Source organism: Ostrea edulis, chromosome 3, assembly GCF_947568905.1.
Source record: "Ostrea edulis chromosome 3, xbOstEdul1.1, whole genome shotgun sequence".
NCBI classification, from domain to species: domain Eukaryota; kingdom Metazoa; phylum Mollusca; class Bivalvia; order Ostreida; family Ostreidae; genus Ostrea; species Ostrea edulis.
The window spans coordinates 84,013,838-84,041,478 of record NC_079166.1 but is presented as its reverse complement, the minus strand read 5'-3'; the positions used below and the strand labels follow the sequence as shown (position 1 = coordinate 84,041,478).

At 33.8% G+C, this 27,641-nt stretch overlaps 2 protein-coding genes across 2 annotated transcripts in view; both read right to left on the bottom strand.

Annotated features, from left to right (window-relative positions):
* LOC125673012 (uncharacterized) overlaps nt 1–27,641 on the bottom strand; it is a 1,263,960-nt gene that overhangs the window by 994,479 nt on the left and 241,840 nt on the right. The gene's annotated exons all lie outside the window — the stretch shown is intronic.
* Nucleotides 1–27,641, bottom strand: part of LOC130053657 (uncharacterized) — a 32,825-nt gene that overhangs the window by 1,123 nt on the left and 4,061 nt on the right. The window contains exons 2-9 of the mRNA XM_056161036.1: nt 24,084–24,278; nt 23,686–23,793; nt 23,512–23,578; nt 7,883–8,109; nt 7,752–7,778; nt 3,817–3,843; nt 2,392–2,418; nt 964–990 (exon numbers count right to left, since the gene is read on the bottom strand). Coding sequence (XP_056017011.1) covers nt 964–990; nt 2,392–2,418; nt 3,817–3,843; nt 7,752–7,778; nt 7,883–8,109; nt 23,512–23,578; nt 23,686–23,793; nt 24,084–24,276 — 703 coding nt within the window. The 5' untranslated portion in view covers nt 24,277–24,278. The remainder of the gene's footprint in view (nt 1–963; nt 991–2,391; nt 2,419–3,816; nt 3,844–7,751; nt 7,779–7,882; nt 8,110–23,511; nt 23,579–23,685; nt 23,794–24,083; nt 24,279–27,641) is intronic.

Here is a 27,641-nt window from a genome sequence, read left to right as displayed (position 1 = left end):
TTTTCTAGTTCCGATATCCCGTATTAAGAAATGAAAGTAATTTTTACATATTTTGTACGAAATAATGTAAGTTTGGGCAGTTTAAGCATTATGAACCGTGAAGACGTTTTATGAAATAGTGTAAATTGTCTCAACTTACTTTATATCGTATAAAATGAGGAAAATTACTTTCATTCCTTATAATTCAATTTTGTAAACTATTTTTGATGTTATTTTATGAATAATTATGAAGAAAATATTAATTCTCTGTAGCGCGGACCAATATTGTCGTATTGTGAAGTCATTCCTAGGACGTCATATATCGGGACTAAACATCTACTTTGTTCATATGATAAAGATAATGTTGATCAAGTCAAATGAACCATTCAAAACATGTGTAACAAGTAAAATTAAGTTGAAAAAAAGTCTTACTATTTTCAACCCGCTGAATATGGGAAAATGAAGAAGATATCACTCCAATTATAGAATAAGAGGATGCATAGTTTTTCATAACAGCTTGACAATTCTTTAATTTATTAGGTCCAAAAATGCTGCAAACATACATATTTTGCAGTACTCTTTTGATGAATTAATTAAGAAATGAAAGGAATTTTACTCATCTTATACGATATAAAGTAAGTTTGGGCAGTTTACACATTGTAAACCGCATAGCGGTTTTATAAAATAGTGTAAACTGTCACAACTTACTTTATGTCATATGGGACGAGGATAGATAACTTTTATTCCTAATAATTGAATGTATTAAGCTGTTTCTGATTTTATCTGATGAATAATTTGAAAGAAAATATGAATTGTATGTGACGCGGACTGATATTGTCCTATTGTGAAGTCATTTCGAAGATGTTATATCTCGTGACTAAACGACTATTTTGTTTATACGATATAGATAATATTGACAAAGTCAAATAAAGCAATCGAATTGTGTGTTACAAGTAAAATTAAGTATCTTTAATAAAACCTTACCAATTTCGACCTGCTCTGGATCTTTGTCTGCAAAGGAAAGGTAAGTATTAAATTCCTAAATTATTGCAGTAATCTGAAGCAAAGGTAATATAAACAATATTTTGTACATGTAATTTCAATGACAAATCACCTTAAATTAACTATAAATTCAGAGGCAAATTATAAGAAAACGCGGTAGACATAATCAAATATTTCAAATGTTTTATCATTCTTCAAAGCTTTTTAATTCTAAAGTGCATGGTGTCCGAAAACGCTGCGACCATAAATATCCTGCATTGTTTTTTCCTATGAATTAATTTAAGATAATCTTACTCTTATCATCCAATTCTGAGTCGTGGATTACAAAGAAAAGGGCAAGAATTACATTCCTAATGTATCACAACGATATTAAACAAGTTTAAATTGATTAAAATCATAGTCATGCATTTCCTTTCACAAATGTAATTATAGCGAGCGAAGCTTGTGTCGCCAAGCAACGCGACGAGCTCGCTCCAATGATTACGTAATTGAGTAACGTGATTTGCTCTTCATCAGCTGAAAATGATGGGGACTACCCATAATGCTTTCGAAAAATGTCGCCGTCACTGCGGAATACTTCAATGACAACCCCGTAGATAAAACAAATACATGGTTTGGAAAGTACCACAAATGATTTTAAATTCCAGATAAGCTTTCCAATATCTTTGTTCATTTTGTTGTGGATTATTATTTGATTTTATAGAAAAGCAATCACAGCTAATGATGACGTCACAGTACACTGTTTAGATCAACCGCTTTATATTTCCCGCGTTAAATGAATTGCCTCAAGTCGTGTTGTAAGATGTCATGGATCTTCGCTCGTCTCAACGGTCACACCGTAAACATATTATAACTCTAACTTCAGAGAAAAAAATAATGGAAAATGCAGAAGATACGACTCCAGTTATAGAATAAGAGGATACATAGTTTTTCATAAAAGCTTGACAATTCTGAAATTTATTAGGTCCAAAAATGCTGCAAAAATACATATTTTGCAGTACGTTTTTGCTGAATTGATTAAGAAATGAAAGTAATTTCACTGATCTTATTCGATATCAAGAAAGTTTGAGCAGTTTACGCATTGCAAACCAGAAAGAGGTTTTGTAAAATAGTGTAAACTGCCACAACTTACTTTCTGTGGTATGAGATGAGGATAAATACCTTTTATTCCTAGTAATTTAAGTTATTAAACTGTTTTTTTGATCTTATGTGATGAATACTTTGAAAGAAAATATGAATTGTATGTGACGCGGACTGATATTGTCCTATTGTGAAGTCATTTCGAAGATGTTATATCTCGTGACTAAACGACTATTTTGTTTATACGATATAGATAATATTGACAAAGTCAAATGAAGCAATCGAATTGTGTGTTACAAGTAAAATTAAGTATCTTTAATAAAACCTTACCAATTTCGACCTGCTCTGGATCTTTGTCTGCAAAGGAAGGGTAAGTATTAAATTCCTAAATTATTCCGGTAATTTGAAGCAAAGGTAATATAAACAATATCTTGTACATGTAATTTCAATGACAAATCACCTTAAATTAACTATAAATTCAGAGGCAAATTATAAGAAAACGCGGTAGACATAATCAAATATTTCAAATGTTTTATCATTCTTCAAAGCCTTTTAATTCTAAAGTGCATGGTGTCCGAAAAAGCTGCGACCATAAATATCCTGCATTGTTATTTCCTGTGAATTAATTTAAGATAATCTTACTCTTATCATCCGATTCTGAGTCGTGGATTACAAAGAAAATGGCAAGAATTACATTCCTAATGTATCACAACGATATTAAACAAGTTTAAATTGATTAAAATCATAGTCATGCATTTCCTTTCACAAATGTAATTATAGCGAGCGAAGCTTGTGTCGCCAAGTGACGCGACAAGCTCGCTCCAATGATTATGCAATTGAGTCACGTGATTTGCTCTTCATCAGCTGAAAATGATGGGGACTACCCATAATGCTTCCGGAAAAATGTCGCCGTCACTGCGGAATACTTCAATGACAACCCCGTAGATAAAACAAATACATAGTTTGGAAAGTACTTCAAATGATTTTAAATTTCAGATAAGCTTTCAATATCTTCGTTCCTTTTGTTGTGGATTATTGCTTGATTTTAAAGAAAAACAATCGCAATTAATGATAACGTCACAATACACTGTTTACATCAACCGCGTTATATTTCCCGTGTTAAATGAATTGCCTCAAGTCGTGTTGTAAGATGTCATGGATCTTCGCTCGTCTCAACGGTCACACCGTAAACATATTATAACTCTAACTTCAGAGAAAAAATAATGGAAAACGCAGAAGATATGACTCCAGTTATAGAATAAGAGGATACATAGTTTTTCATAAAAGCTTGACAATTCTGAAATTTATTAGGTCCAAAAATGCTGCAAACATACATATTTTGCAGTATGTATTTGCTGAATTGATTAGGAAATGAAAGTAATTTCACTCATCTTATTCGATATCAAGTTAGTTTGAGCAGTTTACGCATTGCAAACCGAAAAGAGGTTTTGTAAAATAGTGTAAACTGTCACAACTTACTTTCTGTGGTATGAGATGAGGATAAATAACTTTTATTCCTAGTAATTTAAGTTATTAAACTGTTTTTGATCTTATGTGATGAATACTTTGAAAGAAAATATGAATTGTATTTGACCCGGACTGATATTCTCCTATTGTGAAGTCATTTCGAAGATGTTATATCTCGTGACGAAACGACTATTTTGTTTATACGATATAAATAATAATGACATAGTCAGATAAAGCAATCGAATTGTGTTTTAAAAGTCAAATTAATTTCTTTTAATAAAACCTTACCAATTTCGACCTGCTTTTGATCTTTGTCTACAAAGGAAATGTAAGAATTAAAATCCTGGAAGATGATAGTACCATAAAACAACGGTAATTCTATTCATATCATGCACATGCATTTCATGTGGGAAACTTCCGTAAAATAACTGTAAAGTTCATCGATACATTATAAGAAAACAAAGTACTTATGACCGTAATCATATATGAAACAATAGGATAATTTGTCCTTTTTTAAAAGTTATTAATTCTGAAGTTTATGGGGTCAGAAAAAGCTGCGATCAGAGATATTTTGCACTGTTATTTCCTTTGAATTAATTTAAGATAATATTATTCTTATCACCCATCTCTGAATCTTGGACTACAAAGAAAAAGGTAAGAATTAAATTCCTAACGTGTCAAAGTGATATAAAACAAAGGTAAATTGATTAAAACATAGTCATGCATTTCCTTTGACAAGCGTCCTTACAGTAACTGTAAATGTCAGAGTCAAAATATGGGAAATGCAGAACACACTATTCCAGGACTAGAATAAAATGATACATGATTTTTCATAAAAGATTGATAGTTCTTGAATCTATTTGATCCAAAAAGGCTACTATCATACATAGTCTGTATTGCTATTTTCTATCAATTAAGTTGAAATAATCTAACTGATTTTAAACCGACCGGTATCTTTGTCTACAAAGAAAAATTAAAACCCATTCCTAAAGTTTTATAGCAATATAAAACAAGGTAAAACGGTGAATGTCCTTAGAATAACTGTAAATTGCAGAGGCAAATATATAGAAATTTAGTAGATATGACCTCAAGTATATGAAAAAACAGGATACTTCACGTTTTATAAAATATGAATAATTCTGGAATTTATGGGTTCAAAAATACTGCTAACATATATAGCCTGCATTACCTTTTTTCTGAATCAATTAAGGAATGAAAATATGTAATTATGATAGATAATGACTTTTACCTAACGTGTATTTTCTATTGTGTATATATAGGATAAGTAAGATATGTTAAATGTATGTTTTGTATAAAATGTTAAACTTGATTTTTCAAGTTTGATGGATATAGGGTATGAATGTTTTTCTATTTGAGCCCCCCCCCCCCCCCCCTTGTTAGGGGGATGACTCATATTGATATGTTTTCTTATCATAGCTGTCTTGGGTGGCAATTTCCGATCAGACAAACAGAGATGTTGTAATGTTTTGAATTATGGGCGTTACATAGCCTATCACATGGATGACGAATCACAGCGCACCGTTAGGACCCGTTGATCATTTGTTTGTGTTTGCTTGGGGTGCAAAGACTGTTGAAGTTATTTTATGTACACAAAAATTAATTTGATATTTGAATTGTATTCACTCTATGATTAGATATATTACGACATTAGGAAACCGTTCTGAAGTGGTTCACCTCGTATGCAAAGTGAGTTATATGATATTTTTTTTACTGTTAATTGTTTAAATTTATGCCTTCAGAGATGACTGAGTTGCTTGCTCCTCCTGGGCACCTGGTCCCACCTCTGGTGTGTCCAGGGGTCCGTGTTTGCCCAACTATCTATTTTGTATTGCCTGTAGGAGTTGTGAGATTGATCACTGTTTGTTATCTTCACCTTGCACCAAATGTTTGTTTGACTGGGCATTCCTTTATTCGACGGGTTAAACAGTATATGGGGAACTTCTCTGCGATGGGAAACGTTGGTTTGAATGGTGATCGATTAAATGTTTTTATGTGGACGCGGGGCGGCATGAAACTCTTGCATCTTACACAATCGACTTAATACTGTATTTTTTCTCTGATTCTGAACATGTGCTTCCTACATATCGGGGAAAATGACTTGCAACAGTACAGCAGTGATGAACTATCTCGCAATATTGTTTCCATTGCGGGAAGCATAAGCACTCGGCGTGGGATCGTAAGCCAGTGGTTTCGCCGTCCACCATTAGTCGTGCCACCAGGTTTCAATGATAAGGTGATTGAAGTCAACATTAACTTAAAACGGGAGCTTGAAGCAAGACAGGGGACTCATTCTGGTCTCACAGATTATTCTGGAACTCCCTCGGTTTCCTCAGCGTTGGTGGTGTGCATTTACAATCCCCCGTCAAGGTCCCATTGTCACGTCATATCCGATGTACAAGTATTGGGATAGTATTCGATGTGTCATACAACATCAATGGGACTGATTTCAGATCAGTATAATTCATTTTTTCTCAGTTGAATTGATAGATTATGTTTTCGAGACATACACATTAACATTATTATATAAAGCAAGCCTAGGTCTCACTTTGACTTAGTGTTTACATGTGTATTTTGGGTCTCGTTAGGTTGACGGTGTAGTGAGTCCTATATAATGAATATATATATATATATAGATAGATAGATAGATAGATAGATACATAGATAGATAGATTGATTGATTGATAGATAGATGTGTGTGTGTGTGTGTGTGTGTGTGTGTGTGTGTGTGTGTGTGTGTGTGTTTGTGTGTGTGTGTGTGTGTGGTATTGTACGAAACGTTATGCTTTCACATATTTTGTAGTAAAGTATTATCGGACATAAATTGGTCAGAAGTACTCTACCTTTTGAGAAATTTTAGAGTCGGTTCCTGAAACTAAATATCCTATTTATGTTAAAAACGTTTTATTAAACATAGAATATAATTTGCAGATAATTAGAACACGTTTTGACGATATGAAATTTCAATGGCATGTCCCTTAAATATGGGGTAGAGAGGTGTAACATTATATTCTGAATATCTCAAATATGTTTGATAAATTAGAGCAATAATTGACATTTACATTTTTTATTGCTATGCCGGATTAAATAATCAAACGAAAGATCTCCTCGTGTCTAGTCATTATCAATATAGTTGTGAAAGACTCATTACCAATCCAAGTTTTGAAATATACAACAAATCAACTACCGTTCAATGTTATGCTAATTGATCAGGTTTCAAATAGCATTGTCCACAAATGAAATGTGAAGATAATTGTCAGTGACCAATCTCATAACCCCTATAAGCAATACAAAATAGAGTGTTGGGCAAACACGGACCCCTGGACACACCAGAGATGGAAACAGGTGCCTCAGAGGAGTAAGCATCCCCTGTCGACTGGTCACATTCGCTGTAAGCCCTATATCGTGATAAGAACAGCCTAATAGTCGGTATGAAACACGTCAGACAGCATTTGAGCGAATGATAGACTGTTTTGACGAACTAGATCGTTATAACGACCATAAAATTTGCGAAATGTTGAGTCAATCACTAAGAATGTATTGAACAACCAAAAATGGATTGGGGGAAATAGTACAATGACAATTATATCTGCACAGTCTACAAATGTAATTTATCAATGCCGTAAACTTCCTCAAAACCAGGACTCCAATTATTAACCTACCGAAACGATTCCCTATTAAGTTATTCAATATAAATGATATGAAATGCATTTTAGTTACTAATGGTGGCACATACCTTGTGACGTGTATGTGGTACGATTATCGCCATTCATCAAATTGGTATATGCATAGATTAGATGATATACAGAGAGAAACTTAAAAGAACAATATATGATGATACGATATTTAACAACTGATGTTCGTACCATGGCTTTGAATTTTGGTATAATATGCGTACGAATTTAAATGTTAGTCAGTTGCTATTCTCAATTTCCTTGTAATGTTAATCGAATAAACATGACATTTCTTGTCATTTACTGTATTTTGACACGAAAAAAGTATTTATTCAATTTTCCTTTTCTAGGAAACACCGATTGCAAAATTGATTTATCATGTGTAATAAATATAATGTGTATAAACCTACTCTCTATGTATTCCAAACGAAAAAAATGCTGACAAAATATAAGGAGTTCAAAAAGGCTTACATGTATATCATATATAACCTGTACTACTGTTTCCTATAAATTAATTTGAAATTATCTTACCCCAATGGACCGGCTTTGGATCTTCTCCTACGAAGAAAAAGGTGAAAGAGTTACCAAGATATCAAACAAAATGAATTGCTTAATATCATATACACGAATTTCCTTTGACAAGCGTATTTAATTCAACATACTGGATACACTTTGGTATCTTATCCTGCATCTCCATCTCCAGACAACGACTGCTAGTAAAATGCAGAGTACAAAAACGACGGCCAGGACACTTCCAATGATCACTCCAACATCGGCGGATCCTTGTTCTACAGGCGTGGTAAGTGTATTCGTTACATTTGTAGTTGTATTCAGGACGTTCATCAATGTTGTAGGAATCGTTCCATCCTCAGTAGTAAAGGTTCTCGTTCTAAATGTAGATAAAATGAAAACAGATTGTTTATGCGAAATTTCCAATATTGATAAGTCACGTTGTAGAGATGAGAGAGGTGGAGCCAATACGAAGTCCAGGATCCAGAATTTTAATTTAGGGTTGCCATTTTAAACTGATTAGACTGGGGTCAGGAAATCACACCATGAGGTCACAATGGTTCTAAGGCGAAGTCCTGAATGGTGGGGTCCCATGGATGAAGCTCCAGAACATTAGAGATTTGAAGACATCAGTCGTCTAGTTACATCGTAGACATTTAAACTATTTTCATCGGTATTACCAATCATCAGACTTATTCAAATGACGGATACTATAGTATGTGGATTTTACGGAAGCCGATAGATGTCAGGGTATAGAAATAATATTCAAGTAACTAGTGGCCGCCACTTAATTGATGTGGCGGCCGCCACTTGATTTAACTGGCAGCTGTCACTTATTATATGGCTGCCACCTGTTACTTTAAATGATTTATAATTTAAAGATTTATATGGCTGTCACCAGCTATTCAACTCCTCTCTCTTTCTCTATCTCTCTCTCAAAATGAAAGGGGTGCAATACCTCCCAATTGCTTAGTATTTTATATATATATATATATATATATATATATATATATATATATATATATATATATATAAGAGCAATAAATCATTGTTTTCCAATTGTGCTGTTAAATACGTAGAACCACCGGGCTGATCCTACATTTTTTTTTATCAACGTTCAATTTCTGTTATTTTCACATGCAAACTAAGTTATTTTCAGATGTGAAATAAAATTAATTGGTGGACTGGCCCCCATCCCACTCTTTTGGTGTTAGTAATGAATGGTTAAAATGTAATAATGGATAAATTTATGAAATGAAGGATGAACGGAGCCCCCTCTTTCCAATTTAGGAGTACGAAGTTTGGGTAAAAGAAACATTATAGGTTTATTTTCTGCTTGTCAACAATTGCAGAAGACAATTTCTCCTCCGACTGTCCCTACAATTTGGAAAACTATGCTTCGTATTTGCGTACTATTCTAAATCTTTCCAAAATAATCCATCAGCGCCGCCATGTATAAATTAAGTGGCGGCCGCCATATAAATTAACTGGCGTACGCCAGATAATAAGTGGCGACCGTCAGTTAAATTAAGTGGCGGCTGTCAGATAAATAAATATTAATTTTATACCCTGGCACCTATCGGCTTTCGTAGGATTCAATGTCCCAGATCCCCCTGCTTTGCAAAAGTAGAAATAAAGCCTTAAACACACCTTTTCAGCCAACAATATGAGAAACATTTTTTTTCTTTATCTACTCATATTATTTTATTTTTTGATTATTCAATGTATAAAATTAGAATCGCATTTTTACACGTTTAACGTTCAGATCACCTCAAAATCCAAAGGTGAGCTAATAATGATAATATAATAATGATAATGAAATTTATATAGCGCCTTACATAAAACAAAGCAGTCTAAGGCACATTACAACGGTAAGAAGAGGAATGCAACGATATAACACAATTAAATAAATGAATGACTATTGTTTAACGTCCATCTCGAGAATATTTCACTTATATGGAGACGTCACCATTGCCGGTGAAGGGCTGAAAATGTAGGCCTATGTTCGGCACTTACGGCCTTTAGGCAGGTTATATCTTTATCGTGTCACACCTGCTGTGACACGATACCTCAGTTTTTGCTCTCTCATCCGAGAGACCGTCCGATTTAGTCGCTTTTTACGACAAGCTAGGGGTACTGAGGAACTATTCTAACCCGAACCCCAAAGGAAAATGAAATTAAATGACAGTATGACATAAGATGGCATATATCTGTAACATTATCAAAATAAACACTATAATTAAGATCGTAACTTGACAAGCAGCAGTATTATGCACCCTTTACAACCGGTCCAAAGTTTTTCCCAACACTACAATATCGGCAGTTTCCCTAATCAAGTTTAGATGCGACAAAGGCATTTACTGGGGTTTTACAAGCTTCATTTGTTAAGCAGCGTCTTCACGCTCGATGTGAAAAATCTTATGGCGACATGACTTAACGACTGATGACCCTTATTGATCGATTGTAAGATGTTGATACGCCGAAATCATTCACGTATGTTGAACTCTTGATAATATGGTCCCCCGCCTTGAGATGTAGCGTAAGGGCGCAGTCTTAAGTTTTGTTTCAAATAAAAATAAAAACAATTCAGACACACATGTACCTCTATACATATGTATGAGACAGAGTACATGTGTGGGATTCAGATGACATGTATTCCATTTCTGGTTTGGACCGATCGTTAAAGAAAACAACAGACTGATTAGGGACAATCCGGCTTTAGATGGGGAATGAATGCGGCAGTCAGACTGCCTCAATCGTCGGTCACTATGCATCCCAGTTGGTAAAATATCAGATTAAACATTTAAGATACCTTGGAGTGGAATCCAATTCTAGTCAGCTCCCGCCATCCACTCTGTTACAAAAGTAATACTCTTGGTATTGAGAATCAATTCAAGCTAAATTCGCTACATAAATTGGTTAATTGCTTGCTGATTTGTAATCACTTTACATGTATATGTTTATCTTCAAATAATGTACCAAATATTCACCAGTTAGGTTGATGATTTTCAAATAGAGAGCAGTTTTAAGCCAATACTTTATTCACATACTGGTTACTGATAAATGTTCTGCATATTTATCACTGATATACACTGTACATACTGGATACCCAATGATATGTACTGTACATACTGGACACTGATATACACTGTACATATTGGACACTGATATACACTGTACATACTGGACACTGATATACACTGTACATACTGAACACTGATATACACTGTATATACTAGACACTGATATATACTGGAAACTAATATACACTGCACATACTGGACACTGTCATACATTGTACATACCGGACACTGCTAAACACTGTACATACTGGACAATGATATACACTGTACATACTGGACACTACTATACACTGTACATACTGGACACTGGTATACACTGTATATACTCGACACTAGTATACACTGTACATACTGGACACTGATATACACTGTACATACTGAACATTGATATACACTACACATACTGAACATTGATATATACTGCACATACTGGACATTGATATACACTGTACATACTGGACATTGATATACACTGTACATACTGGGCAATGATATACCCTGTACATACTGGACACTGATATGCTCTACATACTAGACACTGTTATACAATGTACACATCGGACACTAACATACACTTTACATTCTCGATACTGACATACAGTGTACTCACTGAACATTGGTATACATTGTACATACTGAACACAAATATACACTGTACATACTGGACACTGATATACACTGTACATACTGGGCAATGATATACAATGTACATACTGAACACTGATATGGACCTTACACTGGACACTGATATACACTGTAAATATTGGACACTTTTATTAAACGTACATAGTGGACACTGCTATACACTGTACGTACTGGGCACTGCTATACACTGTACATACTGGACACTGATATACACTGTACATACTGGACACTAATATACAATGTGTATATAGTGGACATTTATATACACTTTACGTACGGGGCACTGGTATACACCGTACAGACTGGACACTAATATACACTGTACATACTGGACATTGATACACATTTTACGTACGGAGCACTGATATACACTGTACATACTGGGTACCGATATACATTGTACATACTGGACACTGATATACACTGTACACATTTGACACTGATATATATTGTACATACTGAACACTAATATACACTGTACATACTTGTCACTGATATATACTGTAGATACTGGACACTAATATACACTGTACATACTGGACACTGATATACACTGTATATACTGGACACTGATATACACTGTACATACTGGACAATGATATACACTGTACATATTGGGCACTGATATACACCGTGCATACTGAACATTGATATATATTGTACATACTGGATACTAATATGTACTGTACATACTGGACACTGATATGCACTGTACATACTGGATACTGGTATACAATGTACATTATTGACATTGATATGTCCTTATATATACTGGAGATTTGTTGACGTACAATGTACATACTGAACACTGATATTGGTCACTGATATACACTGTAGATACGGTATAGTCATGATACACACTATACACACTAGACACTGATATACACTGTAGATACGATATAGTCATGACACACATTATACACACTAAACATTGATATACACTGTAGATACGATATAGTCATGACACACACTATACACACTGGACATTGATATACACCGTATCTCATATTCTTTTAATGAAACGAATATCTTTTTTACACTGTTTTAGATATGCTCAATTTTTAATTGTAGTTTATTGTTGTTTTAATGTAAAGCGCTTAGAGTAATTTGTTTAATTATATAACGCGCTATATAAATACTGTAGATAATAATAAATAATAATAATCTGTTACACAGTGGACACACACTGATATACACCGTATATGTTCAGTGTGTAAGGGTATGGGGAATACAACATAGAAGGGGGCATGTGTTGCACTAAGATTATCTCTGGTATAAAATAACTATACTTATGATATTTTGAAATCCAATAATCTCAGACATATTAAAACCTGGGGTATCATACTTCTCAAAAGCATGTAAGTCAAAAAAAAAATATTAATATAATCTAATATCTCAAGCCTCCCTGTGTTCCTTCATTCTATAAAGTATGCATGTCATTCTCTTGACCTACACTTGATAAAGAAAACGGATGAAAGGCGAAAATAGCGAACTCCTACAAGATATAAGAAATAGAGAGTAGGACAAACACGTGCCCTTGGATAGACCAGAGGTGGGATTATGTGCCTAGGGGGAATACGTATCTCTTGTCGACCGGTAAGACCCGCCATGAGCCCTATATATTGATCAAGTAAATAGAGCTATCCATAGTCAAAATCAGTGTACCAAGAACGATCTAACAATCGGGATAAAACACGTCAGATCTGATGAGTCTAGAGTTCAGTTGTCTTAATAGTATTATAATGAATTAACAGCATATATCTGTCATCTCCTCTTGGAATTTATAATTTTAATACATCAGTTTTCCAAAACTCACAGGATATGCATTAAGCCACACAATTCTAAAACTCGCATCATTTGACACGATATAATTAATGATTAATAACTGCGCAAACATCAAACATGATGATCTCTTTTCTAGGCAAAATCCAGTTTAGGACCAGGCAATACCAATGGAGATTGGAACGGATTTCAATATTAAAAGTTTTGACAGCATTTGTGGGGCATTGAAAGGAAGGAAATATACAATATTCGTTGACGATTTTTCATTTTAAATCCAGATAACATTTATTAAAGGACATATCGCAAGTTTCCAAAGTATTACAAAATTATATGCATTTTGTCTTCCTTATAATAATCAATTCTAATAGTTTATTCACCGAAATATTGCGATGACAACCCACAATACGGATTGAAATCTAAGCCACAATTTCAAAAATGTTTCTTTGATTAGGTAGGTTGTGAAGTGGTACAGTGGCGTCACATGTGACCTTCTTCTATCAACTGATTGTGAATGTAGTGTAAGCTATCTTTAAAAACTAATAAAAAAATGTTTAGCAACCGGTGCACACAATTAACAATGTAAATACCCAAATATAGCAGAGGACCCGGGTATGAAATCGGCAATATTGTGAGTAAATAAATGTTTATATGGCTCGCTGTCTACACACTATTTGGTAATGTCATTTCTATATTTACACTTGTAATTGGAGTTGTTTACTAAAATAAGCGTTGTTACTATTATTATTATTTGGATTCCACAAATCATAATACGTTACATCATTGACAACTAGACCTAGCTACTTCACGAGTGCATTTCGACAAAAAAAAAAAACACAAAAAAACCACCAAACAATCACAGATGCATAAAGATAATCATTTTTTCTTTAAAAAAGAAGTCATATTACTTTATTGTAATGAAACAATCTTATGATTGTTTTTAAATCGTGATCTACACGTCGTTAGGAAGTGGGAGCACAGTGTTATACTGATGCACCAAAATTTATAAACATAAAAGGAAGCATAGTTTTGTAATCTGATTTAAAGTTAGGAAATAGAACATTTTGTTATTTATAATTAAAAGTTCAATTATTTTGTGTCTTTAATTTTTTTTTTTGTAAAATTATCAGTTGGTAGAAACTGGGAGCACAAGCTACATATTTCTTGCTACAAGGTAAAGGTCAGATGATCCGAGTGTATATTGAATTTGAAGATCAGTGCTAAACTTAGATATATCTTTTTTCTCGCAGTTTATCTGGGTCTCTGACTAAGCGGTTTTTGAAAAAGTATATGGACAAAAGTAACTGGGAGTTTATTTCTTAAGGTAAAATATTTGATTCAACAAAAAATACCCACGTCTTTTTTTCTCACACCTTCCTTCCAAAAATGAAAAATAAACTCAGCCTACATTCTTTCTATCCACAACTAGGACACCCTTAAACAGCAAAAAAAAAAAAAAAAAAAAAAAAAACACCTTAATGCAACGCAAATTACAAACAGTTAACGTGATAATTGTTTGTTTTTGTTTTTTGTTTTTTTGTTTGTTTGTTTGTTTTTTTGTCGATTAAATCTAGTCTGTTTATGAAATGACAAACATATGTTTTAAGACTCAAGGGTGCATGCATGTATGAAGTCACACATAATGGCACGTACAATAAAAAAAACAAAACCAATTCATGTCTCAAAATTTGAATTTCTTCGATTTCAAACTCGAAAACTACGCAAACTATGTCATGAAATGCACATTTAAAGTAGTTTAGGGTATGAAAACATTTAATTTTGCTGTAAAATTGAAGAAAAAGGGTCTAGAATCATGCGTTCTGTCCTTTAACATCACATATATATATATATATATATATATATATATATATATATATATATATATATATATTCCCTTTATACATAATGTATATGTCCCCTTTGGACTTGGACTCCGTGCGCGTAGAATTTGTTCCACAGAAGAAAAATATCAAATTCAACGAAAAGAAATAAAGAAAAAAAAATAAGAAGCCGCGATTATTTAGATAGTGATGTAGAAAACAAACTATGAAAGTAGATAAACTCGACCGATCAAATCTTCTAAACTACAGGTAAAAAAAAGCGAAGCAGGGTAACCCTGTTCCCTTTGTGGTGAACTATTCTAAAGAACTTCCCAATATTCACAGGATTTTGAAAACCGTCAAAAATTCTTGAATATTCTGACCGCTTGAAAAGAGTTTTTAGAGATATGATCATAGTGGCTTTTAAAAGAAATAAAAAAAAAAATAAAAGACATTCTGGTACATAAGAAACACAATGATCTATGTTTTTTAAAAAGAAAATTTATGGCAGCCATGTGGTGCTGAAAAGTGTACTTTATGTCAATATGTCATTAAAACTAATCAATTTGAGGACTGTAACGGTAACAAATATCATGTCAAAAATTATATTAATTATAAACCCAGCAATGTAGTTGATGGAGTATCATGTTGGGGAAAAGGGTAACTTTAAACCAAGGGCATGTTTGGAATTTGTCATTTATTAGACGAGAAACTGATGACCCTGTTGCTATTCATTTATATACATATTCCCATAGTATTGACATTTTGTCTCGATGTATCAATGTTCTGTACATGCAAAGAACGTACTATACTAACCGATTTTAATAATTTAAATATATACATTGCTCTATTTACGATTAGCTACTTACTGAAATATTCTTGTTGGTTTTACCCTAGGCCAAAGGTTATATGCTTTGTAAACAAACATTTCTAAAATGTTAATACATAGCTTGCCAAATGATTAATTGTATGCATATTCATATTTGAGGATGTGTCCAGGAAGCCAGGTGAGTATTGCTTATCATATTATTAGACTCTTACCTTTTTAAAATGTTTTTCGCGCAATATCAATTTTGACGTTAGTTTTCAATTGTATAATAGTCACTGTGGTATCATAGTACTTATATAGTGTTGTGTAACGTTGCTATGTCAAATAAACATGACTAAAGAAGACCCCCCCCCCCGCTAAAATATAGTACACCGAAGGCGTCTTCTTTATGATATACAATAGCATTAACGATTGCCGAATTTGAAAAAAAAAACAATTATCCAGGTTTTTCACCCAAAACTTGAAGTCCTCAACATTTTTTCATGTTAAATAGGTTTTAATTGGAATTTTAAATACGATCAATAAACAATGTTTACAAATCTACATGATTCTTCAAAATGACATCCGTTATTAATTTCGCAAGCGCTCATTCTGCGCCAAGCGAATAATAACGACTTTGACAGTTCAACATGTGTTTAATATAAACAAATATGCGAGTAAAACTTAAAAATCTTGTGAAAAGTATGCGATTATTTGGAGAGCATAATTAATTGGCTGATACAAATAGGTCTCATTCTGATTCTTCGTGACTGTATTTGCAAATCGTGTGGTTTTGGAGTATTTGGACCGCAAAAGGACTTGTCGTCCTACAGCAGGTTTGGAGATGTAGCAACACAAAATGCAACAGGAAAGTATCGATTAGAAAGTCATCTTGATTTGAAAATCACAATTTATCATTGGGAAAAAAATTTATCACATATGTTCGGGTTTATAAATGTGCTCAATATATTGTAATTCATGAACTGGAAATTTCCCATAAAACCATAACAGATTGGTATTTGGACGAGAAGTGTGTGAAATATATTCAGAAAAATACGGCAGTAACATCATCGAGGGACCTGGACAAATTGTTGAAATTGATGAATAAAAATTTGGGAAAAGGAAATATCACAAAGGAATACGTGTGGAGGAATTGAGGGGGATTCCAAAAAATGTTGTTGTTTTTTTTTGTCAGCGCGGCACAGAGAACTGCAGATACTCTGGTGACAATAATCACGAAGCACACAAGGCCGGATACAGCTATCATAAGCGATTGCTGGAGAACATATAGTTCACTCAGTGAAGAAGGATTTAATCATTTGACTTTGAACCACCGCGTTAATTTCGTGGATCCGAATTCCGGCACTCACACAAACACGATCGAATCAACTTGGAGGGCACTTAAAATAATTACCAACACACGGAACACAGAAAGTACTGTATAACAGTTACTTTGTACAATAATGTGTCATAAAATATTTCTAAAAGAATCCATCGATCCATTCATCACTTTCTGCCAAATTATTAAAGAAATTCATCATCCAGATTCAGCAAAATCAGACTTTGTAACAGACACAGAAATACAACTTACAAATGCAGCCCCAAACCTCCAAAAATCAAGAAAACTCTGCCTTTAACAGATGTAACTAACACCCTAAATAACAGTCTGATTAGTTTTCAGTTATAGGTAAGCTATTTGATATCATTATCTGAACTTGTTTTATTGCAAATTACCGGAAACAAAATGGCGTCGATCTTTTTTTTTTTACTTTCGCATAGCAACCAGAATGTGGATCGCGTGACATGCACATTCAGTAAACTTTCGGGGACCGGTGAAGTACATTCTACATATTTGCACAATATGCATGGTTCTGGGGTCACAAGAACACTATTCGTTCTTATTTAATTCAAGTTCCAAATATTTAGATGTAGTTGTTCTAAGTTTTAATTAAAGTCTCTCTCTCTCTCTCTCTCTCTCTCTCTCTCTCTCTCTCTCTTAAAAATCTAAACGGGTAGAATCGACAATATTTTTGTGAACCCTGAACTATGAATGTTGTGCAAATACTTTAAAGTGTAAATTCAAGGAAAAAGAAGTACTTACATGCCTTTAAGGACAATGAGATTGCTGTCACTGTTGATTATTCTTTCTTTGATCAACATGCATCAATGTAAACATTTCGTAATGGAAAATGTGTTCAGAATATAAAAAAAAATTGAAGCTTTAATCGATGTATTAGATTTTCCATACAAAGCAGATTTGATTGAAACATTATACTTCGTGGATGGCTATGTATTTTACATTTTGTTAAACCTGTCTATATATACTTTAATTCAAAATGTCTTAAGAAGAACAATGCTACCCAATACACACATCTACAGTGCACTGTGACGTTAACCTAGGGGAAAGTACATGTAGTTAATGCAACTTGCATACATTCTCAGTTATTCATTAGTGATATTTGGTTCAATGTAAGACTGCAGTAAGTCGGTATCTCACCAATGGGCGCGCTACGCAAGCTTCATATACACCTCTGTCAACGCTTGGAGTCAGGTGACAATATAATCACATGATATAAACAATCATTCTCGGTTTCCTTTCCCTTTAAAAGTTCTGGCAACAAGTGATACATCAGGCCCATTTCATAGCCCACTGGTACTTTAATAAGTACATATTTACCACTTAGCTGTTTGTCTCTTATTTTGCAAGTTTTATCTTATTTTTACAGCCTTTCTTACTTTTGATTCCATATTTACATTTAAATCTCCACAACGTGTATGTCCTACATTCATACGCATATTACGAAGTAGTTCCAAATTTATGATCAGAAAACGGCGATTTTAAACAATTTACAGTAAGCATCAATTTAATTTCACTAAAAACTTATCATAATATGACAAAATATTTAGTCCAAAACATAAATGTTGGATTATAGAAACTTTTATAAGATTTCTGTAAAAAGCCGTTGACAGATGTGTAGTGTGAGGAGCGCACGGATCTCTGGGTAGGGAATGTGCAGTCAGTACTCTCAAAGGTATGACAGATACAGATACTTGTGATAAAAAGGTAAACCTGCTCATATGGACGGTATGAATGGGAAACATTTCCTTCGGTATTGAATATAACATTGTAATTCAAACATAGTTGATGCATTATTTTGTATAGTTATATCATTTTTTATCAATAAGTGTGTTTAAGTAGTTGTCTACCGCTATTATTAAATATTGTATGAAAACAAATTGAATGTCAATGTAATCGCTTCTAGTGCAAAAAAACAAAACAAAAAACTTAACTGGTATTACTCAATCTAATTTACTTTGCACATATCAAACATCCCCCCCCCCCCCCCCACACACACACATTTATATATATATATATATATATATATATATACAGTACACGACACGAGTTTTATACACCCCACCGTGGAAAGACCACAGTGGAAAATCCACGGAGATACACCGTGTCCTCCGTGTTCCACGGTGTGTGTTATTTGCGAATACACACAGCTGCTAAGGGCTTTGTTCTGGCCACGGGCGCCTTGCGGGAGATGTGAAAATGTGCCGCAGGCCAAATAATCAAGATAAGGGTGAAATTTTAAGAAAAGAAAAAATGTCAATATTTTCCCCCCTGATACTTATATTGTTTTTCAGCATATTGAGCCGATTCCAACGATACCAAACACTATATATTATGTTTTTAAGAAAACCTGGTTTTTACTTTTTTTCTTTTAGTCTTCTTTCTTCATTAAAATATTTTTAAATTCTATGTTTGAATAATGCCTACTTGCAGGCAATTCCTGTTTTGAATGCGAATTAGTATATTCAGTAAATGAAAAACATACATGTACAACATGTGATAGGGATATTTAATAATTACCGATGTGCTCTCTCTCTCTCTCTCTCTCTCTCTCTGTGACAAATGCGCTGTTTAACATAATTACCTCCATCATATTGTGTTGATATGCATCTTGACAAATATAACTTGATCCAATATAGAAATTAGAGCATTGTCGATGATTAACAAATTGGAATTAATTTATTACGTAATTAATAGAAGCAAAAATACAAACCATCGAATGATTTATTTTTAAAATCCCGAGTTAATTACATTTGACCGAGACTTATGTTCGATGTACTTTGATAGAGGTTTTCATTAAAAAAAAATGTTCATCGGGAGTGTCTGGATAATGCAATGATTTTTGTATAATAAGTATATACCATGCAAATTCCTAGGGTCTTTCTCACAGTATAACTAAATTACGGTTAGCTAGTTTGGGTTTTGGCTTCTCATGAAAAGTGTGAAATATATTGGATCGGCGAGATATCAGATCTAGTCTAAGATCACGGGTATCTTACGCCGACCCAATACATTTCACACTTTCCGCAAGAAGCTAAGCACTTCTGTTGATTTCAAATACACGGATTAGCTGACCCTCATTGTTCTAATGAGGCGAAAACCCCTTCGAATTTGCATGGAATGTACAAGTTATACACAGGTCATTGTTATAGTCATACATCATAGTACCGCTAATCCGACAAACATCTTTTTTAATTTTGAATAAGTTATTGAATGACGAAGTATGACCAAACTGCAGATTGAACTTTATAGAACCCCGTGCTAACATTACTTATATTTTTCAATGTATCAGAAGGGGTATGTTGCCGGTTAAGTTGTATAAATTTCTTGACAAGCAATAAAATAACAACAAAAATGGTGCTTAAATTTTCCGATTACGAAAACCTTTCAAGTTTTCAAAGTACACCCTCTCCGATTCTACGTGCTTGTAATCAATATTTAAGGATGTAAATCCTCGGTGTCAAATGCAACTAGTTCATGAAAAAAACTAATATAAATATAAACAGAAATTACTTAATGATTATTTGCTTTTATTCATATACGCTATCGATTATTAAAATCTTTAATTTAATCTTTAGATGCATTAGATAATGAAAGCAAGAGAGAGAGAGAGAGAGAGCGAGCATTGGTAATCATTGATTATAATATTCATGAATGTATGCAGATACGGGAAGTTTAATACATGTACGTTCAGTATAAATCTTGAAAGTACAATTTCTTTCTGATTAATTATCCATCCCCTTTCATTCTGATATTATTATTTTTTTATTTCCCATTTTGTTTTCTTTACATGTTAAATTTTTCGGCTGGTCCGGGTTAGGACTAATGAATGAGCCCCCCCCCCCCCCCCCCCCCCCCTTCTAAAACGATATTACGTGCTCAGCTGTCTATCTCCCTCTCAGTCAAAAATAAAATAAATACATGCTATATATACTGCAACATCATTGGATTTACTGGATAATTCTTCGATTGCACCTTCATAATACATGTTAATGCAAGCGGACTATCTAGGCTTCTTTTTTTTTTTTTCATCTTCGTTAGCCGAGATTATTCGTGCACGAAGGCACAGCTGACTCAAAACCCATTGCTAGCGGAGATTAGATGAATTTTACCCCCGTATTATGTTATAACTGACCAAAACCTAGTACGTTTGTTTTACAACTTTCATTCAGAAGACGCGCAAGTTATTGAGTTACTGAATAAACGAGAAAACGTCTGCATTTTTATTTTAATCGTTGTCAACTCTTTACTTTGTGATATTTCAAGACTACATGTACTCAATTCAATTTATTGGATCTCATCACCATTATGCAATGGTATACAAAAATATAAAGACAAAAAGCTGTTATATATACATTTAGTAAATAATACATGCGTGTAATAAAGTATTTATCAAGTTAGAAAAAAAACTTAAAAAACCGTGTTATCATTAATGTGAAGTATGGGCATTCTAATGAAATTTTCTTAATGAAAGTACGGAGTTTTCTAAAGGTTTGTTTAAAAGTAAAGATAGTTTTGATATTTATTTGTTTAAGTGATAAAAATTTGATTCTTTGCTCACATTGCTTCACAGTTGAGTACATAATGAAATTCATATCCAATGTAAACATGTACATGTATATAGTTGACCTTAATCACATATTCCTAATTACAATGAAAACTTTACGTAAAAATAAACTATTGCTTATGGTACACATTTCTTTGAACTGCTGTTTATCAAATTGAAATTACTGGCATGTGATTGTCGTTGTTCATGACCCTTCTTTTATTTGGTGAAATTGTGCTGCACGTGCCGTGAAACAATGTACCGACGAGTGGTAGGAATAACACAGGTGTTTATATACAGGATGCAGGGCCGTAAATTACATGGAGGCGGAGGAGGCAGCTGCCTCCTCCAACTTTTGAGCCAAAAAATTTTTTAATTTAAAGTTCATTAGAATTTATGTTGTTTCCAATAACTAAGAACATGATACCTCCCTTAAAAAGCATTCCAAATCTTTCTTTTAGAATGAGTTAGTCAAGTAACATCTTAGAAGGCCCTAGAATCAAGGATTTTGCACGAAACGTGTTCAGTGTGCACAAAATGTGCTCAGCGTCTGGGGTCCTGGGTGGCCCCCAGACCCCCGCCTAATGTCCTGCCTCCTCCAAATTGAAGGTTAATTTACGGCCCTGGGATGTCGATAATTTGGGCGTTTCATAAAAAGGTGTGAACGTCTGCAGGGAAGTCTACATGCGGATATTAACCGAAAACACCAACGTATCATTAAACAACAATTACAAGAATTGAATGATTTATAGCTAATTCCTAAATAAGTAATGGGGTGAGGGCATGTATGCTGGCCAAGCGAAAAGGTTTTTTGGGTGAATCATTTCGGAAATTATTTCTTTGTTTTATCACACGGAGGTACACGGTGGCATCGACGGAGGTACAGGTGACATCCACGGAGATGCGCGGTGGCATCCACGGAGATCCTCCGTGGACTTCAATGTCTAGCTCGCGCGGAAAAATAGGACTTCAAAGGTGCCGACAATTTTAAAGGTCCACCGTGTTTGGGGCAAATTTGTTCCACCGCGTTGCGTGGAACACGCATAAAACTCGTGTCGTGTACTGTATATATATATATATATATATATATATATATATATATATAAGTTATATATATGTAGTACCCCTACAATACTTTGAGTATGTTCTGTATAATAACATTTTATGCAACCTGGTACACGTATGACCTGGGCATATCCTTAAGACCCGTGACTCTCGCTTCTACTATATGACGCTTGGCGAATGATCAATCAAATACTAAATCATACAGTGTGTTCACTATATGTTGCAATTTTACCCGGGCATGTAGGACAGTAATTGAAGCCGTGTGGTTTCAGTTCGAAACGGGGTGTAGAAATAACACGCAAAATGAATATGCTTTTATGAGGAATGGACTGTGGCGGTATATTTGAAAACGTCTTACAATCAAAGGAATCACATGATTCCTTCAGATGAGACCACGAAAATCGCAGCAGGTGTGGCACGATAAAGTGTCATTTGAGTCTCCATATGAGTGAAATATTCTTGAGAGGGACGTAAAACAACATTCAATAAATATACATAACACTCGCATCTGGTGCATTAAAATTGGTACCCGCCTACCGTATAAGTTTCACATGAACACATAATTACATGTAGGTATATGCAAACGTAACCTCAAAAGTATTTTCAATTATTGAGGTTGCTACAATTGAACATTTTCTAATTTGACGTAATGCACGCTCAACATAACTGATTACTTACTTGTTCGGACAAGAGGGGTCTGCAAAGAAACAACGCTGTTCTGTATTGAGTTGGAAGCAAGCCGGAACTAAAAGAGAAAAAGAATATATGTGAGGGTATGAATCTAATGGACGTTTATAATGATTGCATTGTGTCTGTATATTTCACGAAGTAATCGTTACTTAATGTACTAACATCTATACAGTTCATTTCCTGTGTAATAGTCATTTGGACAACCATCCGTGAATTGACTACAGTTGATTGTGTCCAGGCGTCCATTCTTTATTTCCCCTAGACAATTGCCTGATTAAAAGAAAGGACAGTGTATTAAGCAGATTGATGTACATGTGTATATGGTGATGGAGCAGTGAGTATGTTTTCCAAAAGGCGTCCATTTTTAACATCAATACATGTATAAACATAATATATTTTTGTCAATTCTCTGATATCGTTAAAGTACATGCATCTGAATACATGCATACATAAAATACATGCATCTGAATATCGCAATAATAAACACAACATACCACTTTGAATTATAGTGATCAATAGGAAATTCTCAATTTTGGCATTGCTTTTGATTTTGTACTCACCTTTCGGGTACAATGCCACTGTGAAATTGTAGCAGAACTCTACTATCGCCGTCAAATCAAACTTAGGAACACATGTATACTGATTATTTCCATTCGTATCGACGGCACAGTTCAGTCTGGTCGCGGCTGCTGTAAACTCTGTGTTATTGAGAGGACATGACTCAACCACGTGACCATATCCGCTGTAAGACATACCTGAATAGAAAACCTAAACATTATGCTCAGAAAGTCAGAATCGATGGTATCAATTTGGAATGAATAGATACAGTTAGTATGATAAGTGACAATAAATCAGTAGTATTTGACTTATTCAATTATTCATCTAAAAATAATAATTACTATTATTCTACTCAAATTGTTAAAATTTCCATTTTCCTATACGCTGCAATGTATTTATACAGAATAGGGGACATCCATTTCACATGTTCCACCCATACGCTATCCATCCTAGTGTATTTACTAAATCCCATGATTGAATAGGAGTATGTAAATTATGATTGTCTTCATGCTCTTGGTTGCAATGCTCATGGATAAGGAACGTAGCAGAGTTGTTATCCCCCTAAAAGAGTTTCAATCAAATATTTCTCCAGGATGCCTCCCTGTACATTGCAGTCTAAAGAATTTAGAGCAGTTGTTTTTCCTAAGAGTTTCCCGTTAAATCTTCAATATTTCAATTTGATGTTACAAAATGTAGTATGTTAAACTTATACGGTACCAATTTTGATGCACCAGATGCGCATTTCAACAAATAATGTCTCTTCAGTGATGCTCAACCGAAATGTTTGAAATCCGAAATAGCTATCAAGTTTTAGAGCTAAATATAGCCAAAAACAGCGTGCCAAACAAGTGGAGCCAAATTCATCCAAGGATAAGAGCTATGCAAGAGGGAGATAATCCTTAATTTTGAAATAAATTTCTAAATTTTATAACAGCAATTAAATATACATCCGTATTTTCAAGCTAGTAACGAAGTACTTAGCTACTGGGCTGTAGAGAGCCTCGGGGACTAACAGTCCACCAGCAGAGGCCTCGACCCAGGGGTCATAATGTAAAACTTATACGGTACCAATTTTGATGCACCAGATGCGCAATATACAACTTTCAAACTTATTTCTTAAAAGGAATGTTTGAATCAAGTCATGAGTTCCGCATGATTTTATCATATATTTGAATATCTTTATTGTATCGATATCTCACGCAACGCCTTAAGGTTGATCGATCCTCATGTGATGTCATAGGTTTTTGCAAAAACCTTTATTAAATTAAACTTTGCGCATGATAGAAATATATCTTTCTGAGGAATTTTATTAACTGCATAAAATAAAAATTCTGGTAAACTATTAACACTGAAAAAGTGTAGATTTACCATAGATAATCAATTACTTATAATTTTGAAAACGTTGTCGAGGGCAATAACTCCTATGCTGGTATTTACTCTTCTGTATGTCGATTATACATGATTTCCCAAATATCCACAATTAATTTTTATATATTGTTGAATTACATATGTAACAATTATTTGAAACTGCTGACATTTAAAAGAGCTAGGTATGTTAGGAAGTAGAATCGGCCCTGTCTACAAATTTGATCAAATTAAACACCTAATATATACACAATATGCCGTTGTTAGAACACATTAATTTTTCCCTTTGTCTCTTGTCGTTTTCTTGTAAGCGTTAGTTAAATATAGCGTTGTTTCTAACAAAAAACCGCAGATAACGTCATGACGTCGACGTTTATGAACAACGTTTTGGAGGGTAAAAAATAACTACTTCAAACTATTCGACCCTAAACGGGATAGAAAGAAATCTACAAAATAAAAGTTAAGTGTGTTTAGTCTTAACTGTGGAATTAAGAACTAGACTAGACCATATTTATGTAATCTATCATTACCAATTATTGCCGAAAATGTGCGAATTTTGGCACGAAGGGAACTAATGTGAGCTGTCATCTATGTATATAGTCAACAGTTTCGTTTTTTTTTTTTCATGAATTGTTTTTAAAATATATTTTGTGCTTGGTGTACGTTGCACGGGTCTTCCATATTTGATCGATATTTACAAATTTTGTCATACCCTTTTACCCATGTGAAAAATACATTAAAAGGAAAGTGACTGGAATCAAAATAATGTATGTTTCCCTTAAATGTCGTTTGTATACTTAACAAGTTTAATTCTTTTAATAGAAAATTGAAAGAATGTGTAATTCCCCTTTGTCATGCCGCGGATATTAAGGAATCGCACTGGTACAACTAATTGTCCAATCAAAATCAAGATGAACTTAGCGTATTTTAGTTTCTCATATTTAAAAGAATGTTTCTTACATGTATATGCGCGATTTTCTCATTTGCTTTTCAATCTAATTAGAATTGGATCTTCCATCCGCTCCCCAGTTTTCGATGGACGCAACGTATCGAAAACCGGGGAGCGGATGGAAGATCTAATTTTAATTACAATGTAGATTAATTTCCTTTTATTGTTTTCTCTCAATTTTTGCATTCCGATTAGGAAGTTCTGGGTAATTGTAGTTTACTGATGAACTATTTAATGTAGGTAACTGATGTTACTTCTTGGAGTGCACCCAAGCTGTTTACACACATGTGAAAAACACGCGGATTTGGTTACGTTTGCAGATAGGGAAAAAAAAATTCCGTGGAGGGTGTTGGGACAGGTAGCATAGAACATTTCTGACTGCCGTATTTGGCATCAATTTAGCAAACTGATTTTTAATGATTAGTTTTCCTATATAGGAGGCCGAATCAATATACAGTGGGTGTTTCTTGATTTTTATTTTATTTACCAACAACAGGTCAATTTCTAATCAACAATATGGTTCATTTTTAAAATATGAAATCATAAACAGTGTAATTATAAGATGTATAACTTATTTAACTCGGGATGTTCTTCTTTTTTTCTTCTACCGCTCTCGTTTTTCTTTTTTCTCTTTATTTAGCTTAGTATGCCCGACAAGACCCATAATTAGATAAATGAATACGAATATGAAAAAGATATTATTTCACTGAAGATAATCATCGAATCACAAACCAAGCTAAACTTGTTCATGTCATAGCTTTGAAGTAAACTGTTCATTCATCTAACTTCATTTTACGATGATAGAAAGATGCTCAAATTTTCATTTGATTACAATGAAAGCCTTTGCGCAGACCTACCCTTCTTATAGACCTAATTCTATGAATTATGATAGTAATATTTCCATGTTATTTAGTAAATATCATGGATTTAGCATTACGACAATAATTTCATTAGGAAAAGAATCGCACGCTATTTATGAAACGTTTTGGCAATATCGGTAGTGATGAAATATTTGAGTACTGAACAATAATGGAGATCGGCACATCAACAATTGAAAAAAAAAAAACATTACGGGCAAAATCAAACGTTTAATGATTGATAGAAAACAAAAAAACATTTGATTCACATACTTTTCATCAAGACCCCCTCCCCCTTAAAACTTAATTTGATGAATGTTCACCCAAATCGATTATCATGCAATAAAACAATAGAACTGAATAACAATACATACATTTTCTACTGTTTA